The sequence below is a fragment of the Oenanthe melanoleuca genome, chromosome 20 (assembly GCF_029582105.1).
Source record: "Oenanthe melanoleuca isolate GR-GAL-2019-014 chromosome 20, OMel1.0, whole genome shotgun sequence".
Taxonomy (NCBI): domain Eukaryota; kingdom Metazoa; phylum Chordata; class Aves; order Passeriformes; family Muscicapidae; genus Oenanthe; species Oenanthe melanoleuca.
In genome coordinates, this window is record NC_079353.1 from 13,822,222 (window position 1) to 13,842,528 (window position 20,307).

The following is a 20,307-nucleotide window of genomic DNA, read 5'->3' on the forward strand; positions in this document are numbered from 1 at the left end:
TCTTCCTTTCAGTATTTCAGTTGTGAAACAAAAACCATCTTGCTTAACTGCTCTGCTCCAGCTGATTTAGGTAGGGACAGCACCCAAGAATTTCCAGTGCATCCAGAACCCACAGAAGGAGATGCCTGGTGTAAGAAATACATAAGGGCATCAATAATCACTGATCACTGCATATTTATAAACTTGTGGGGTTTTGAGCTGTAACATTACTTGACATTGCAAGAACTACTCAAGACTATTTCCCATGGCCCTCCACTCAGCAGTTTCCCCCTGTGCTGGAAACAAATGGGCACCAATAAAAGCAGCTGCACTGGGCAGTAAAGCATGTGAGCCTTGCCATGCACCACTCACACTGAGCACACCTTTGGAGGGGCCAGGTGGGGGGATGTAAAGGTTTATCTGCACTTTGACAGTAACAGAAACACTGACCTGACTGGTGCCTCACCCTAGAGAGCTTTGTGAACAAGGCAGGATGGATTTATTTACCTACCATATATTGTTAGGCTCAAAAATACAACTTTCATGCTACCTTGAAGGGATTAAAGCATACTGAAGTGAGCTGCAGGATAAACAGCAGCTCTCTCAAACTGATGAAAAGGTCCTTAACCGAAACACAAAGCTAACAGAAAAAAATTAGAAAAGCAGGTGTAAGTACAAGGCAATAGAATCCCTGATGCATGTCTATGCAAATAAGTAGTTTCAATAGTGCTAGCAAATACAATTACAAACATGACAGCAGACCTGTGCAAAGCAAAGGCAGCTCACCCTTTAAGTAAAAGGAATTTTTAAGGGTAAACTCACATGAACAGCTATGGAATGCTTCTAAGTCTATTTTCAGATATATGCAGAGCTTTAACTGGCTGCAGAAGTTTGCCAACAGACTGTCACGTATTTTTTGGAAATACAGCTTGATTTAGCTAAATTCTGATCACCACTTCTGGTCCCTGGTCAGAGGTGCCAAAAGCCAGCATAACAGGATTTAAATCTTTCAGCACATGTAATTATTCAAAATTTTGTTGAGACTTTTAAAAAACTAACTTAAGTTTTGACAAGCAATGCCATATTGTCCTTTCAGAACATACTACATTTTAGAACATCTCAGTCACAGGAAGACTCCAGACTCCAGTTTGCTGTTATAAATGTGTGCAACCACTATGAATCTTCAATCATCTATCAACCAGTGAATAGAAAAACACCCCTTAAAAGGAGTGCTCGTGTCCTTAAAAATCCCTGATATTCAAATGCTATAAAAACCATGTTCTTTCTATACATCATGCAAGGTAAGAATCCATACTACCAGAAGGTGTTACTCAACAATGCCAAAATGACACTAACACATGAGGAAAAGATAGATTTTACAGTATTTTCCTACAGGAAGAGAATTAATTCCCACTGAGTGATGAGAATTAAAAGTCTACAGACAAATAATGGTAATACTGGCTTACAATACTGCCTTTGTTCTAAGTATGAAGAGTTACCAATGCCTAACTTCCATGGTGTACTTGGTGGCACTCACAGGCAACAGACACACTCTTCTACCCCACACACCACCTACTCTCCAGCAATGTACTCTGCCCCTTTCAAATCCTGAATCTCTTTTGAACATGCCAGACTGAGAACATAATGAACACAAGTGTCTGACACAGTTGTTCTATCTGGAGCATATCTGTTCCCTTGATAATCACCATAAACGTGTTCATTCAGCTCCAACACCAGCTGTTTTTAGGAGCATGCCTGGGCTCTGTAACATATCTATCCCTCCACAAGAGCAGAAGCCACTGGTGATTTTCAGAGGCATTTGCAGATCCTGCCTAGAGGCACCTGTCACTTGAACAGTTACACCAGAGTGAGTGAAGGATGATATGTACAAACAGGAGGGAAATTTAAAATAACCAACAAACAACACACACATTACTCCAGCAATGCTGAGCAACCATAAATCTCTCCAAATGCTCTGTTACACTTCAAATTAAACTTGTTTGATAGAGCATTAACTAGGAAATATATACTTCAAGTTTCCCCAGTTAGCTGTAGATCCAAAGATTAAAGCTATGAGAAATAATCAAAGGACAGCACCATGTTTTGACAGTCCACTAGCTGCATAGGAAATTTTAATTTGAAAAGGTAAGATAAGAACACTCCCTACCTAGGAGAAGGCAGAATATATATATATTAAGATGGAAACTGAAATGTTTGAACTATTTAATAAATTTGCACTAAAGCCTCCAAGTCTAAACATAAGGATATAAAAATGCACAATTGGGATTCCCAAACAGCAGTAACAGTAATATCACCACATACTTGCAGCACATTAAGGAGAAAAGAACCTGACCTTTTATGGTGTTAAGTTCAATTTAATCCAGAATTCCAAACACTGAAAACAAGCATTTGTAAAGTTCATCACTCATGCTGAAAGTATTACACCTTTATGATTTATGATTTCCACTTTTAAGATTGCTGTCCAACTTGAAACCATAAAATTAAAATTGAGTCCACAAGGAATATAAATATGCATTTTCAACAAAGGTTAAAATTGCAAGAATGCACAGTTTTAACATTTGTACTGGTGTCAGTTTCCTTAAGAAATGCATCAACATTAAATATGAAAAACCTGAACCTGTAGCAGCAGAAGGTTCTTGAGTTCTGGCAGGAACAGAGGAAGACTCAGTGTCCTCAGCTTTTTCTTCCTGCAAACTGGCATCTGTACTGAGTGCTGTGCTATGGGATGTATTTGCAGGTGATCCTTGTTCACCAAAACTTTGGTCAGGTTCAACAGGAATTTCTAACTGGACTAGAATGAGAAAAAAATTCCAACTGAGTAAAGTGTATACAAAAGCATACTAAAGAACACCGGGGGGGAGGGGGAATTTTCACATTATAATGGAGAAAACTACCCATCCATGCTCTTGACTGCTTGCCCTTGGTCACAAAATTACTGCAATACAACTAACTTGTAGCACCCCTCTAAACTTACAGCTGCTTAGAAACACACAAGCTAACTAACTGTTTAAAGCCCAGAAAATCACAGATCTCCTCAAACCACTACAACAGCTGCCTTGAAAGGGAAAGGCAGCGAAGGACAGGGTAGGAGAACAAGTGTTAACTCCACCCTGTTCAAGCATAAAAGCATTCCATTTGATGTTTTTAGTGCTGGTAGCAGGATTAAACTCTGAGAACTCTGAGTTTAGTACTTGGGCTGTTACTTCTACAATCTGAAAATCTTAAAACTTTGAAATTATCTCATTTTCACAATCAGAATCTGCATTCCCTACAAAAGAAAACCAACCCCAAACCAAACTATTTCCTGGGATATTTTTACAGCCTATGGAGCTCTCCTTTGCTGGAAAAGCTCCCACCACCCAAGGGAAATGCTAAGGTTACTGATAGAGAATCAAAAGCAATCAGGGCAGCAGAGACAAACTTCCCATGAGTTTTCCCTGCACTGCTGATGCAATCAGGTTTTAAGGGCAGATAGGGACCTGCAGGCTAAGAAACTGCAAATACACAGCTTGCAACAACTACATGACTTCATCACAAAAACCCAGAGCACACTATGAAGGCACTTACCTTTCTCAGATTCATTTTGGTTGGGTACTGCATCTTTCCAAGTCTGAATTTCTGTGGAAGTTGTGACAAGATCTGTGTTTAAAATCTCATGGCTAATACTGGAGGAGAGTCTGGAAGATCGTCTCCTGATCTGGTCTCTCTCAGCATTATCTGAAGAGTTCTTAGATTTTTCCTGAGCTGGAGCAGCTGTATTTAATGGTACCATGAAGTTACAAGGAGTACAAACAGATTAAACAAACAAACTTTCAAGTTCTTCACTCCCTGTGACCCCCCTGAAAGTGTTTTTTAAGGATTAAGGCTAACAGCAAAAGCTAAAAAGCCTGGATAATTAAGCCTTTGTAAAAGCTACAATAATGAGTCTCAACTAAGCATAAAAGTACAGCAAAAGCTCTCAACTTTTTTCTTCTAGTAACACATCTGAAGTACAAATACAGATCAGTATGTTACTAGTTTCTCAGAAAAAAATATTCCACTGAGTAAAATGCACACAGAAGCACTACAGAGCAGAAGGGGTGTGTTTGCCACATTACAGAGGAGCTGGTCTAAACAAGCTGTTCCACAGACATAATATCAGGAGTTAGTTGAGACAATTCAGACACACAAACAGCTGTGACTGAGCTGGATAACCTACACACACTGAAGAGTTTTAGACTGTGGTATTAAGGAAAAGAAAGGGCTTTCTTTGGATCTTCATCTCCTTGGTCATGACACTACTACAGAGAATATAATTTTCTTTCCTCATCAACACACTCAAGTTCTTCAGCCTCCATACGTGACACCCAAAGATGAAGTAGAAGCTATCTGACTTCAGTCAAATATTTGAATACTAATCGAATATTGAATAATTCACACAAATACTGAATAATGAATATTTATGCAGTAATAAAGTGCCCTTGCTTTAATTCTCTATCTAGTAACTGAAGAGTGTCTACAACACTTTTCAAGGCCTTTATATCCTTCTGTAGATTGGAGGCAATGTAATCACTGCCACCCCTACATCTGTGAACTCTTGCATCAAGGTTCATGACTTATGCCTCCTTTATCCAAAACCAACTTCCAAGATTCAGGGGGAATTCCAGCACGATGATGCCACATATGAATGGCAAATTTAAGAAAAACCAGGTGCTGCATTGTCAATGTATCTATCATAGTTCAAGATCAATACCACAGCCATATTTTCCCTCCCCCAAGCCATTAAGCCTCATGAAGTTTCATATTTATACACACACAGTGTGAGAGCTGAATACCAAAAACTCACACAAGTTCTTTTCAATCCTGGGCCGCTTCAGTGGAACTTCACCTCCTTTAGGTATTTTCCGACATCGTAACTCCAAAGTTATGGGCTGCAGTGTCTGACAACTTGGCTCTACAGATTCAGGTAACAGAAGAAAAACTGACTGAATACAAAGCTGTGAAACACTTCAACACAAATTCCCAAAACTCACCATCTAAAATACTGGACTTGCATAAACAGGTTTCTAAACCCCACATAGCAGTATTCAACTCTACTACAGGTTACTTGTCTAAATCTAATCTCTGACCAAACAACACAGCTCCCCCTTCAGTATGTTCTTGGCGGTCTTGAGCAAAAATGAACTTAAAAAATTTCAAGTTTCTAGAGATTTAGACTGTGAAAGAGCAAGACACCTCTTACTCCTTTAGGCAAGTTCAGAAGTGCTTTGGCAGGTGCCAAACATTCAGGCTTGGCTACATACCCGTGGAAGGTGTTACTGGGGGCCGGCCACGCTTGCGCTTCGTTTCTCTCCCGTTCTCCTGAGGACTCTTTACCTTGTCATTCTCAGGCTTCTTCTCAATTTGTGTATCTACTGAATATTCCATATCATTCTCTGATATATTCTCTTTATCTTCTTTTCCATTCTTAGATATATTCTTTTCTGAGATCTTGCCTTTTTCTGAGATGACTATAAATTTTCCCTCTTTATCAGGTTGTTTAACTCGTTTCTCAGTCTTTAATGTCTTTTCATCTTCGTCTTTCTTTGCACTACCTGTTGCTTTCCTCTGCTCTTTAAACTTCTCCTGGTTTTCAGGAGATGACGGAATTTCATTACCTCTTTCCTTAGGCTTAGCATCACCCACAATATTCTAGAATAAAGAAAATGACAGTAAACACACTCCACTGCAGTCTAAAAGCCATCCCTCTCCCCTTTGCATTCAGCAGCCCTGCATTTCTGTCCAATTTTTCAAGTGACAAAAGTACACACTCTATTGCAATCCACAGATTAAAACTTAGAACTGGTGAATGACCTGTGCAATGTGAAAAGGACAAAGCAAGAAAGCCATTCCTCACCACACAACAACAGGACAGCTTGGCTGCTCTTTGTTCCCAGATGTAGGCTAGGTCCCTACTAGCTTGTGCAGTACTACATAAAACCTACCTGGGACACTGCAGAAAGAGTGGGAGTCAGGAGCACAGAAAACAGCCAATCACTCTAATGCAAACTCTTTTCCTTTCACAGAAGAGTCTCATTCAAAACAGACACACAGTTTGCTTGCACTAATCATTGCTGCTGAAATTGCTAGGCAGAGTCATGAAAAGCAACTGCAATCAGCAAAGTCATCAGGAACCACGTGATGTTAGAATTTGAACATTTAAATTTAAAATTAAAATTTATTCTGAAATTTTTATTCATCATGAGAGGACATGAAAATCCTTGACAACCCCCACCCAGCACACTACTGAGCCAGCCCATTTCCCACAGTTCTTACTGGGTACACCAGGCCAGGAAGAAGACCCAGTATTCAAGTATATCCCTGCTATACTCCATGCCCTTCCCCTTTTGTGATCAGGCCTTCTATCACACCACTGGGAAGGGGCAGGGAGGATGATATATGCTGATTATGGTTTTTTCCCCTTCCAGTAATCCTGCTACAGGCTGCCCCAGAAGAACAGAAACCTTCTAGCTTTGCACATGAATTAATAATTTATATTTGGTCATATGTCAACACTGCCTTTAGTTCAACTTCTCTCTTCCTGTTGCCTAACTGAAGCATTAAAAAGCAACCATGCTCCTTCCCAGACAGCTCTACAGGGCACAAGGATCTTCAACTTTGACCCAGGATCAAGGACAGGAAAGGCTAAATACCCCAACACCTTCTTGAGAAAAGACAGGGGAACATGTCATTTGAGCCATATGGAATTCTGAGAATCCACTCAAGACTCAGTGTTTCCTTGTACTGCATTACATCTTGTCTCTTCCCATCCCAATATTCCTGGGGTGGTTCATGGTTACATGAAGTGATACCTTTTAACATATTTTCAGACCAGTGCCTTAAGAAATAATACTGCTGCACTAAAATGGTGAATCTGCTCCACCATCTGTGGTATTATTTCAACCATACCTGGTACAGATATGAAAAAAAAAAAAAAAAGTCAGCTTAAAAGGTGAAATCAAATTGCTGTATATTTCATGAAAACAAGACAAGTAAATAGGAAGGAAGTCTTTCACATGTCTGAGCACCCCTTTACCATCAAGTTTGTACTCTGTAAATTCCTTAAGGGAGAAGCTTCAGCAGCAACTGAAACATCAGGGGAAAAAACCAAGCAACCATACCCAAAACAAAACAAAAAAACAATCCCACCCCAAACAAACAAACACCTACCAACTCAAAAAACAACCCTGAGGCAATCAGGTTTCAGCACTTTTGGTGCTCACAAAACCATCTGATTTGAATCAAGTATGTTGGTCTGGAACACTCATAAGCCATGCTAGTCACAATGCTCTCAAGCAACTCAATCATGAAAACAGTGTCTGAATTACCTCTTGGTGTCACTGAACTCTTAGAAGTTGTGTTCTTGCAAGGCCACATTCACACTGCTATGGGTCATTAGCATTTCACCATCACTGTTCAACACAGCCAGTTACACCCTCTACACAGGGGCACACTAACACTACAAGTAAAGAAATTATGACCTGCTTATGTTGCTTCCTTCAGGAATTGTGGGGTTTGGAGCCTTTTTTTTTTTTTTTTAACAAGTACTAAGGTATGAGCCATGTGTGCCTTCATGACTCCAATCTCTCCTCCAGAAAAAAAGGAACCTGACACCTCCCCTCCACTCCCAACATGCTGCTACACCTCTGCTACACCTGTTTTTCTCAATCTTCAGCACACCAGTGGCTAGAGTTCTTTGTTTTTTTTTTTTTAACTTTAATTCTGGTTGTATAAATAGAGCTCACTAGGAAATTCTCACTTTATGCTTTTCTATACTAAGGACAGAAAAAATGTTCTACTATAATTTAGGAGATTCTCTTGGGCTAAGAGAAATCTTCTTGGACAAAAGATAAAAGAAAAAAACAAAAAAGAACCAAACCAAAAACTCCTTTCAGAGTCTTTCTAAAGCTATGCAGAATTATGAAAATTCCTAAAGGAGAGACAAAATATTTTTGTTTCCTTATGCAGAATATTTCTTCAGATTGCTCAACTACACTTATTTAACACTAAATACCATAAAAACACTTCTTATGGAAATAAAAGATTCTGCAGCAGTTCACCTGTGAGTGTTAGTCAAGGTTCCAACACACACAATAACCATTTAAAAGCTATTAAAGGCACTTTATGGCAAATATGAAATAGTGTTCCCTCCCAGCCTGGCAGATACAGAAACCCAGAGGACTGGCATACCTAACAGTGACAAATCCAAACTGTACCATGACAACATTTGTTACTGGAATCTGTGTTTAAGATTTGTGATGGGGGGGCAGAGTCAATTTCTTTGATCAAACCTAAAGTTTAAGAAAACTAATGGCAGGGAGCATGACAAAAAGAACCCCACAGGCTATAGTTACTACACAGGAATGTGTGGCAAGAGACCAAACTTAAAACCTTGCTTGAATGAAAATTATTCTGAAGCAGGTATTTAAGGTGTTTTAGTCAAGTTACTCAAGATCAGAACTTGGTGAGCCTTTCCTACATGCCTGTACAGGAAAACCAAAGTACAGGGCAGAACTTCTCACCATCAGCAGGACAGCTGCTTTTGCTTTGGTTTTTTGTTTGTTTTTTTTTTAATGTAATGGCTCACTACTACTTTATCATGAACTGAAGGTTGAAACCACTGCACTGAGCAGCTGAAGTGCTCATAAAACAGCCAAACCACAGAAGGAAAACAAGGAATAGTTAAAAAAGCTGATTTTTCTCAAAGTTGAGGTGAAAGATTAATAGCCATGTTCTCTAAAAGTCTCATGAATACTAAGCAGTTACTTTGGGAAAGAATTGTTTCTGTTCACTGCACAGTTGTCACTCCTTTAGTTTTAAGACATATATATTTAAAATTATCTCAAACATAAAAATAATCACAGCATGATTCAAAACCTTACCACTAGCTTTAGTATGAACATTCTGAATCTTCCAACAACTTTCAGAAGTCTGTTTTACTTATATACCTATGACTCCTTTAGTTCATGAGGTGCATTTAAAGAACCTGAGAGCTTTGCAAATCATACCACAAAGATTCACATTTCATTTTAAGGGATTCCCCTTAATGAAGGGGAAATGAAGTCCCCTTTTCATTTTAAGAGACTTCACTGCAGAAGACTAAATATACAGACTATAAAATACAGACTTCACTGTATTTTAGGAGTAAAGGTTTTTCATTAATTTCACATTTTATAATTCACCAGCTATCCTAGCCACCTGAAGTGCTCATTTAAGAATACTAGCTGCACAAACACCATACTCACCTGATCTTTGGAAAAAGCTTTGACATGAATGTTTTTGACTGTCTGAACTACACCATCATAAAATTTCACAGTGTATGTACCTAAAACATGAAAACAAAGCATAAGAGCTCAAAGATCAGAAGTTATTTAACACAGCAGCAGCTAACAGCTCCAAGACTCTCCAGCTGCACCATTAGCTCCAGATGAAAGCTGCTTTACCCTGTGCTGTTAGAACCCCCAACACAGAGCTCCTATCACAGGCCAGAGAGACACAGCAAAGTTACCCAAAACAATTCTGGCCAAAATAAAGGTGTGTCTGTGTCTAATCTTAGAGCTGCTCCTCACATGCACCTTACTCACAAAACCCCAAAATATTTTTGGGGAAATACTCCAATATATAATTACACAGTCCTTTTCTCCAACTTACAACACAAACAATCTAAAGCAAGCTTGGCACTAGAACAAATCCTCCACAGTTCCCCCTCCCCTTCTGCTTTTTAAAGGGGTTTTGCAGTTCTGACAATAGGTTTTATTGCAGCTTACAGGCAGTAACAACAAATTTAGGAATCAACTTCTCTCATATATATATGCTTAAAGCAACCACTGACTGGGTATCCCAGCAGCAAGTTTTTATCTCATATATAAGGTAAAAGGTTAAAAAAGTTGATGACAGACTAAAAGACATAACTGAAAATGAGATTTTTCACAGCATTTTTCCATCTGCTACAGTATCTCTCCACCAAAAGAATAAGGTTTCAGCACATAGGAATACATACTACTAGACATGACAAAAGCAGGAGTCCTTACCATCTTTGTTAACTGAAGTCACTTTGGCTGGATAGAAGCGACAGTCAGACCAGCATGCCAACACCTGATCATTGATACGAAATCCCTACAGAAAGTTAAAGTGTCTTCATCTGAGAATTACTGAAACATACAACTTCATTAAAACATCTCAATTACTAGCTTTGCAATGTTTAGAAGAAATCATAAAATTTACACAGCAGGCAACACAGCAAGAGTGAAGCTTTTTAAAGGTCATCATTGATACAAACACACATGAAATGTTTCACACACAAATGTCCTCTAATTTCTACTTACTGCACAACCTTCCTCCTCGTGCAATCCTTCTTTTCTTAACTGTATTTTCTCTAGGGGACGCAGGTAAGGACTGTCCCAGCAAAACCACTCATCGTATCTGTGGTTCCAGCGCTTGAAATGGATAAGCACTTTCCCCTCCTCATAATCAATTTCTTCAATGTGGGCTGGATACCTGGTAAAGATAGATTAAAGTATTTTAACTAAGAGTAAGGTAAGCTCTCTCAGACACTTTATACAAATAAACCTTGGATTAACTGCTCCAATCTTATTAATGTGATGTACCACTTGTACAAGCAATAAAGATGCTACAAAATGAGGGAGCAAAGCACAGAAGGAAACCCCAAACTGAACAGCAAATGCATACATTGGCTGCAGCAAAAGGAGACAATTAAGGAGTTCTTGGTCTGGGGTGGAAAAAGAAATTTAACTACAGATTCAGAAGTCAGAAGGACTTTCCCTACATCTAGAAATGTCATGTTTTACAAAATCAATAGTTTCAGTTCACTCTTCTCAAGAGTAACACCTGGGGGTAAATACACTCACTTCTGTGAGATACTTATCACCAACCATCATGAATCATCTACCCAATGTAGCACAAAAAACCCAGCAGGCACACAAAATGTAATTTCAGTTTTAGCTTCTCAAAGTTAAATTTCATCTGCACAATCCTGTGCTTTTTAAATATAAATTTCTTAGTATATTAGAAGGAGAGGAATCTGAGATAAGTAAAATTCAAACATTTCTGATCAGGAAGACCTTGTAAACTCTGTTTCTTTAAATTGCATTGGTAATTTGTAACTTAAGTATTTCAACAGAATCACAGCTATTTCACTATCTCAGCTGAAGGTAACATTCCAAGTACAATGCTTTCCCTTCCACAACAGTAACATCAAGAGAAAATTTCCATTTGTTGGTGTTTTCAGTATTCTGCAAGAAGGACAAGGCCTCTGTGAATTCTCGAACAAAGGGCTGATGACAAAACTCAAATCCACAAGTATCCTTTACCTGGTAAAACACACTTGAAAGACAGTGAGTTGCAGGAAGAAGTGGCATCTCCAAAGGATCAAGCCTGATGCCAACAGTAAAGCCTAGACATGTAAGAATTAAGACTCAAACCAGGCTACCATTCTACAATCCTACACAAAGGGAAAGCAAATCTACCTACAACTGAAATCCTCCAGCACATCTAAGACATGTGCAGTCATGACTTCACAAAGAATTACAAACAGGCAGTGCTGGAGACTTACACTGCAAACACATACTAAGGCCTTGCTTAATACTCACTTGCCACACATGTCAAGCTATGCCATGAGTTCATCCCACTGCATTACCAAAGTGCATGCAGCAAAGGCTGTGGAGGACAGGAACTCAAAAGGGAAATACTTAAGGCAACAACATCTGTAACTAGTTACCAACTTCTTGGAAAAAAAAGAAACTTCTTCCTGTGACAGTCAAGATATTTTACATTTAGGTAACTCAAGTACTGTCCTCCACAAATTAATGAGGGGACAAGAGTCAGTCACAACCTAGTTCTACTAAACAGATTATTTTTGGATATCACTAAATACAGGTAGTGACAAAAGTCAGCATCCCATTCCCTACAACCTGAGTGCAGCAAAAACAGGTAAGAAATCCCAGATCCTCTCAACAAGAGAGAGCCAGAAGGGTGCTCTTGCCATTGGGACTGCAGTACCCCCAGGACTTCTCTAGATTTTCAGTGATGAAGAGGGACACTGATAAAGAGGACAGACTGCTGACTCAGTATCAATAATCCTGTCCAAGCAGATAACCAACTCTGGGAAGCACAGCCCACTTCCTACCACTGAGATGAGACAAGGCCGAGTTACAGGAGCCAAGTAACTCAATGATGCAAGACTGCTCCCTGCTCCATGTCCAGCAAAAGGAGGAACTTTCTCCACCAGAACTGTCATCCCAGAATTACACATCAGTACCATCTGCACCTATCCAACTTCATTAGTGGGAGTCAACACCATCAAGAAAAACTTATCTGTGAATGAGACCAAATTTCAGTCCACTTGAGTAAGTGTGGTTGAGCTAGAGCTCTCAGCTCATGGAGAACATGCTGCAAAGCCTCAGCATCTTCTCTTTCTGAAGCAAATATCAGTAAGCACTCAGTGCTCTTCACTGGAGCAGTAAACTATCAGAAGCTGTGCTAGACCTACCCATGAACTCTGACAAACCACCTCTCCTTGACACCACCTTCCTTTCAGATGAGAACACTGGCAGCTACAAAACAAACAGAAAGGTTCACAGGTTCTCATCAGCCCTGAGCACCACACACAGACAGGCCAAGCTTCCTACCTCCCACACCTTTTGCAGAACTGAGCACACCACATCAGGAGGCACAAGTGCCCATAGATCCAAACAGAAGAGTAATACAGCATTATCTATACACTGCCTCCAAACAGCCTGCCAACACACACAGGGGTAGCGGTAACTTAAAAGAAATTCAGACTTGTTTATTAAAAAAACATACTATGAGAGGATATACAAAGTGAAAGGCCAATAGCTGAAGCCTGGCTAAGGCCCCAGAGTACAACTGAGGTATGTCCAGGGTGGCCCACCACAACTTCCCCCAAACCACAAAGTATTCAGCTGACTCAATGAGTATTCAAGACAGCTAACTAATCCTGGGTAAGAAAACCCCAAATGGTACTGATTTAAATATTTATCTTAAACACTGTGAAATCAGAGAAAACGTCTTGCAACACACAGGGAGGGCAAAACACCTACTTTTCCAGCTCAAATTGAAAGCAATGATAAGCTCCTATGTTTCAAGGACTGATGAACGGGCTAAACAGTAAGGGAAAATCTCTGAGATGCCCAAACTGCTGGCATCAGTTTTCTAAGAACCTAAGTGACAATCAAAAGCTCAAAGAACTGAATAGAGTACGGTTAGCAATGACTGGCAACTTCAGACTTCAGCTGCCAAAACACAGCAAACAGTATGAAAACGGGTTTATGGCAGACAAATGTAAAACGATCCTCTTCTGGGAAGTGGTAAATATCTGGAAATTCCCCAGACTAGTTTGTTTCCCTTCTCTTTTCCTACATACCAAATCAGAATTGCTATGAAACCCCACTCCCTTGGAAGTAGGAAGGGACAAGCTTAGTGCAGTCAAAGCAATGCAGAGGGGAAAGGAACCATCCAGGAGAACCAGCACTGTGAAGGACAACAGCTATAGTGGTTCATCTTTTCAGTGCTTTAACCAATTCCTGACAGCATGAATAACTGAACTTGTGGGACTGACAATCTGAATCTCAACAGGGGAGCACCATACTCTCAATATTACTGCAGAGCTCTAACCAGAATCAAAAGCCCCTTTCACATCCATTTAATACCCAGACAACAGACAGAAAAACTAAGAGGTGTCACTACAGCAAGATAATAAAAGGTAACATCATTTGCCTACTGCAGGCATCCAGTACAGTCATCCTCTTTTCAGTGAGAGAGGATGTAGCTAGCCACCCAATCAGTTTAAATGATCCAAATGATGCAAAAGGTTTCAGAAAGTCAATTCAGCTGGGACAGTGCCCAGGGTGCAACCACTCTGGGATCCCTCCACTCAGGGCTGCCCTACTGCAGCAGTCCCTCTCCTTCATCCTCTGAGCTCCAGCACTCTGCACCAAGAGACTTTTCAGGATCTACACGGGCTCTCTCCCTAGAGCAACCTGAGGCCAACAGCCATATCATTCATGGCACTCCTGATGCATCAAGCCAACTCACTGTACTTCCTGGAGTCCAAGTACAGGACATGACAGACAACTGCACCAGCAACTGCAGTGCACTGACAATATGCCAGGATTCCAAATACAACAAAGTAATCTCTGGGACCAGCAGGAAAGATGCAAAAGTCACTTTGCACTTTGACAAGGAGCAGGCTTCACATTGACTACACTGCTGGCATACAATGCTTTTTCTTCACCAGGGCTGACAACACATCCAAACAGCCTGGAAGTCCTTAACTAGCCATTTGGGGCAAAAGCCATTGACATGAAAGAGGTATATGGGACTCTGACACGAAACATTTTCCAAAGCACCACTGCCAATGGATTGGCAATAGTGGCCCATGAATTGACTGATGTATTTGGTACTGAGAACAGAAATCAAAGCCAACACTTTAACCAAACAGCAGACTTGTGGCTATGTTTTAGCCCAATACAGCAACAAAAGTACACACAAGAGAAGTCTGGACCTCCAAAGGTCCACTAGGAAAAGCAAGTGTTAGCAAACAGAAAATCCTGTGCCCCCAGAGGACTGCACTGCAGCCACACCACGGAGCAGTCCTGGTCACACAGGGGCAGATGAAACCAGCAGAGAAAAAAAAAAAAGGTCTGCTGTCCTCAACAAATCCACACCCAATGAGTTGTGCCAGCTTTGCTAAGCCCCCAGCTCTTAAAAATTTTCATTCAGAAACCCTGAAAATGCAAATGCACACAATCCAGGCTTCAAAGCTTAGCAACTAAACAAAAGATTTCAGAACTGGGAGTTCATAAACAAGTTGTGAGACAAGAATTGCAAAGTGCTGTGTGTAAGACAGGTCATTTAAGATCAAGTGTTTCCAAAAACCAAAAAACATGCAACAAATAGCATATCCAAAATTCAAATTTAAGCCAAGGGATATGCAGAAAGTAGAGCAGGCTGTTGAATTCCCCCCACAAAGTTTTCCCATACAAGTGTTATGTACACTCATACTTGGACACTGAGCAAACATGTCAGAAGGATAACAGTGATGGACACAAGTTATTAGCCTTGCTCAAACACCAGCTACACCAAACTGCATCTTTGAAAAGGCTACATTACAGATAAGCTAAGATCTTAACTTTTGTAAGCCTGACTACTTTTTTTGCTATACTAACAAAACACAAGAATATTGAAAATGCAGCCAAGTTCGGATCAGTGCTTATGTACACAACTCTTGGTTACAAAGGTAAGCCAAATTAATGTGTGAACAGGATTTATTGTTCATATTTTACACTCTTTATGGAAAGAGCTATGTTTTCTCATTTTCACAATTCCAATGTCCTTATACCTGGAGAGAGAACATGCTCTGCATGCAACCAAGATGTTTTGAAGTAAATCCCCTGTGTCTAAGTGCACCACTCTCCTGAGATTTCCAAATGGTGTTCAGTACTGGCTTTGCACACTTCACCTGTTGGCAGTTTCCAGAGCTCTAAGTACAATCATATCTAACCCACACAGAGTTCTCAATAAACATCAACTACATTTGATTTCTGGAAAGAGAAGTTATCTACAGGAGCTAACGATACCAAATTAACTCCTGTATTTAAGAAGACTTCAGCAATTTTCATTTTATCTCTCATTCCCTGAGAATTTTTGAATGCTAAGTTTTGAGCTGACTACCTGAAATGTACAGAGTTAGAAAGTTCAAAGTTTGCCTGAGTAATTTGTAGGCTCTTTCACCTTCCTAATGCAGAGGTTAGTGAAGAAAAGTGTTCCTCCTCACAGCTGAGAGCTGCAAGGCAGGCACCAGACCAGACCTGTTAGCATGGAACATGCTTCCTCACATAGTTCTTTAATTCTAAAGCCTAACACCTTCATATGAGCACAGGCCTAACAAATTCAATCCGATTCTAGAGCCCATGAATTCACAACCACGAAAGGAAGCAGCCAGGATATTCTGTACTGCAAAGAATTTATTCCTCCCTAATATCTGCTCTGCAATATTAAGAATAGCACAGAACTAAAAGGGTGAATTCAGGATAATGAGAGCCTGAAGTCCAACTAGATTGAGGAGCAGTCCTATTCCCAGACACACCAGTACACTTCTGGAGGGCCAGCACAACATATCAGCATCTATCGCCCATCTCAATCACTGGTATATAAACTTTTATAAATTAACTACTTTCCTACAAACCAATGACTACAACTCTAAACACTATACCAATACAAAATGTTTCAGATATTAAAGACTTAAAATTAATATAACATGAATGGTTTTAAAAATATACCAGTTTTTTAATCTGTCACGGGCTTCCAACTGGGCTCCCACCTCAAAGTTGATCCCTCTTCTATTCGGAGGATGTTTTGTCATTTTGTAATATCAACACTGCTGATTTTATTCCCCTGAAAAATGCAATTAAATATCAATCACTAATCAAGACATACACAAAATAAGCTTATGCACTATAATTCCCAGAGGCCAGATGTTAAGGGATTGCTGTAATTTTGGTTTACAGAAAGTAAGGGGGCAATTATCTTTTAAACAAAGGTTCCCAAGTGATAGTACAGAATGATTCCAAAAGCATGTTCAAAATGGCAGCTACTGGACCATGAAAGAGTGAAGCTGATCCTCTGTCCATTGGTCCATGTTCCAGGTCAGTTAAGAACCATGCAACCCAATTTTATTCACAAATGAGATGGAAGTTTCATAATATTTTCTTCCCCCTCCCGGTTTTGATGAAAACAAGGAATCCAGTAAACAGGAAGTGGGCAAAACAAACACAATGACAATCTTTCAACAGCTACCACATTAGCAAAACACTCTAGAACACTATGTCACCTCATCACTACAAGTGCAATAAAGTTCAAAGACATTAGAAATATGTAGTTTTTTTAAAACAATTTTAGAAGACTCTCTATACTGTTTGCATTGCTTTCATCCAACTTCTCCACTGTTTCAACCAGAAAGTAAAGAAAAAGTCTTCATTAATATTTGCTTCCATGAGATAATATAAAAGCTTAAGAAATCTTGCTTTAGTAGTTTCTCTCAAGGTCCACATAGTAAAAAAGCCTCGTCAACAGGTATTTTTCCTGATTTTTTTTTTTTTTTGTCAGTTGATCCCCACAATTTCAAGATACAAATTATGATCTATTCCTGTAGTCTTCAAGCTTACAAGACCCAAAACCACAAGTAAGTCTTATTCAATATCATTGTCCTTATAGTAAGGCTATATCTTGAAGTTTCAATTACAGATGGACAAAATTGATTCACGTTTAAATATAAAACCTTCTAGTCTTACACTACAAAAAGAAGGAGACAGGCACAGAAATAAGCACTAGTGTTTTGGTTCACATAAGGCACAAATAGCAAAGGTATCAACTGAGCTGCATCTACAAAGGATAAACATCATGAAGAACTACTCCAACTTCAAGTGTGGTTCACAAATCAAAGATCTCTAAGAGTACCACAAAGCTTCCATAAACGATATGAACTTCTATGAACTTTTCTATAGGGAAAAGCTACTCCTTCACCACACTTTTTAGGCCAGGCCATTTGCCCAAGGGCTGGCCACAGAGACTGCACAACCACCTCCAGTCAACCACACTGCAAAGAAACTTCTCTAACCAAAGCTCATCTGCTGCCTTCCTCTAAAGCAGTGCTTTTATACTCGTCCTCCTCTCTACTAAAGCAGCCTGCAAAGGTATGGGGGAAAAATACTTATCTTTTGCTGTGAATCAAACTTACAGGCAATAGTATTCTAGCCACCCAGGAACTGAAAAAAAAAACAAACTTCCTAGAGTAATATCTAATAACAGACTAAGTTCATACAGCACAGATCTGAATCAGCCCAGTCTTCTAATGTTGGGGTGGGAGTCCATAACTTTTAATTCGGAAAGGAAATTAAGAGAAACTTAAGACTGTGGGGATTTTACAGTCTTAATCTTTACAAAGTTTATGTTGCATCAGAATGTAGAAATTGGAAAAAAAAGGCAATAAGTGCAAAGCTGTATTTTAATTTTAGGAGGTTTATCCACCCACAGCTCAAATATCCATTATTTTTTCTGCAGATTTACATCACTAAAATAGACCTCTCTCACACTAGCAATGGAATTTTACACCTCCAAGCATGAAGCAGACATATATTTTGCTTAAGACTTGTAGAAGAAATGACATCTGCAAGGTGATTCTTTCCCTGGTACACTTACTCTTCCCTTTCACTGGGGAGAGACATGCAAAGCCAACACACTCCCAGAGGCACTCTGGGTACATTAATATTCTCAGCTTCCTGCAGCTCCTCCTCAGCCAGAGCTGCCATCTGCATGCAAGGCATTCATCTCAGCTACCCCCGTGGGGCTGCAGGAACATCCACAGCTCCTGACACACAACAGGGCTTCTATAAACACATCAGTTTTGGTCAGGAAGGTCTCACGATGGTTCCAGGAAAATATTTTTTTAAATATGAGTTACACAACAGGAAATCTGAAGAAAACAGCCAAAGTCATTTAATCAGAGTTACACAGGTGGCAGATTCCATGGAAATCAACACAGCTAGTCAGCTAACACTAACGTTAGTCAAAGCACACACATATTGCACTTCACTAAGTTGGCCAAGCTTGTCAGAAGGCACTAGGTCACAAAGTTGAAAAGAAAACAAATTTTATGAGCAAAAATCTCATATCATTGGCCCCTTCTCCCAAGTCTTCCTTTCTCCCCCCACCCAAATTAAAGAACTTGGGCTGCTTTGGGCTCTCTCACATCCTGCCACTGGCCTGCACTGTGACCCAGCAGTCCTGCTCCTCAGAACATGAGAACAGGCTGGCTTTTCCATTTGCAGCCAATTTCAGGAAGAGCTTTCTCAAGCAGACATATGCTTGGCAGAAAATTACATGAGATAAATTACTCAGTAGAGGGTCTCAACCACTTTACCCCAAAACACCCAGCCTTAGAGCAAGAGTGAAACCATGAGACGACTTTTACTGAGAAGCATGGCATGGCTCTGCACAAACCAGGCCAAGAGGCTGAAACAAGCTGCACCAGCATGACCAAACCAAACCAACAACTCCATTTCTCAGAAAGCAAGCACTGAACACAGGGGTCTGCCTGCTTCCAGATTTTGTGTTTCAGCCCCTGTGCTCTCCAGCAAAGACTGCTTAAAAACCATCAACTACATCAAAACAGCTTGTCAACTAACAACCCCAGACTGATCAGCTAGAACTTGGAAATAAGAATGCTTTGCCAGAACACCTCTCCTAAAATTTTCTTCACCAGAAAATCAATTTTTACTAACTTAAACCGACACACAAACAGAATTTCTGCTGTGGTAACTCTGTGAATACATTTACATGTATTCAAGACCATGATTAAAACAAGGAGACTAGGCCTACCCCAAGAGCTGTATAGCTTTTCTCCAAAACTTCTTACCTCTCTATGAAGATCAGATCTGTTTCAGGCACAAGTACTTTGGGATTTAGACAAATCACTACTTCCAAAAGAAAATGTTTCTAAATCTGCATTATTGAAAGAATACATGTTATTTAAAAGAGAGGGTCTTCTCCATCCAAGTCATCATAAGGTAATTTAACTTTTAAAGAATATTCAACTGTTCAGACGCAGGTATCAGTGAGGAAGGTACACTTTTATCTCAGGGCAATGTAGAGGAAAATCTATCAATATTGATCCCTTCAGGGATCACAGCTTTGACTTCTAAAACAAGCTTTCAGCTCTGTTAACAGTGCAGGTGATGTACACATCACCTGCAGCTTTTTTCACTCTCTCCAGCTGTAGGCTCTGTCAGTGCAGAACCCCAAACCTGGCATATCACTAAGTTGCCACAGAAGTGGGCTCCTCTAGAAACTGAAAATTTGTTTTGTAGTATAAGACAGAGCAAACCCAAGCAGTTATTGCAAACTTCCACTAATAACAGCCTCTACCATTTCCTCTGTGCAAACTGCAAAATCACTGCAGCCTTTTCCAAACCACACCTACTCAGGCAAAAACTATTTTCCAAATCCCTGCTGAGTGATTAAACCATCCCTTTACAAAGCGTCACACCAAAACCCCTTCCCTGGAATCAGCTCCACTTTCATTCTGTCTCAGTGCTGCTTCATAAATAGCTCAGAAGAAATGCAATTCACTTCCACATTTCAGCCTATTTCCTTAATTCTTTTACACATCCATGCCAAACCCAGGGATTTTCCTCCCTCTGCCACAAGGATACAATAAAGCACAAAAGAGGAACACCATGGGAAAAAACCCCA

General features: G+C 39.9%; 1 protein-coding gene across 6 annotated transcripts in view; it reads right to left on the minus strand.

Moving 5' to 3' along the window:
- PHF20 (PHD finger protein 20) overlaps positions 1–20,307 on the minus strand; it is a 59,633-nt gene that overhangs the window by 32,522 nt on the left and 6,804 nt on the right. For 3 of the 6 annotated variants that reach the window (XM_056507609.1, XM_056507612.1, XM_056507608.1), the window contains 8 exons: positions 16,338–16,452; positions 10,344–10,515; positions 10,050–10,134; positions 9,264–9,343; positions 5,283–5,670; positions 4,826–4,933; positions 3,568–3,753; positions 2,612–2,791 (listed from right to left, as the gene is read on the minus strand). In XM_056507609.1, the coding sequence (XP_056363584.1) occupies positions 2,612–2,791; positions 3,568–3,753; positions 4,826–4,933; positions 5,283–5,670; positions 9,264–9,343; positions 10,050–10,134; positions 10,344–10,515; positions 16,338–16,420 (1,282 nt within the window). In that variant the 5' untranslated portion in view covers positions 16,421–16,452. The remainder of the gene's footprint in view (positions 1–2,611; positions 2,792–3,567; positions 3,754–4,825; positions 4,934–5,282; positions 5,671–9,263; positions 9,344–10,049; positions 10,135–10,343; positions 10,516–16,337; positions 16,453–20,307) is intronic. The other 3 variants (XM_056507614.1, XM_056507613.1, XM_056507610.1) reach the window with 1 other exon arrangement.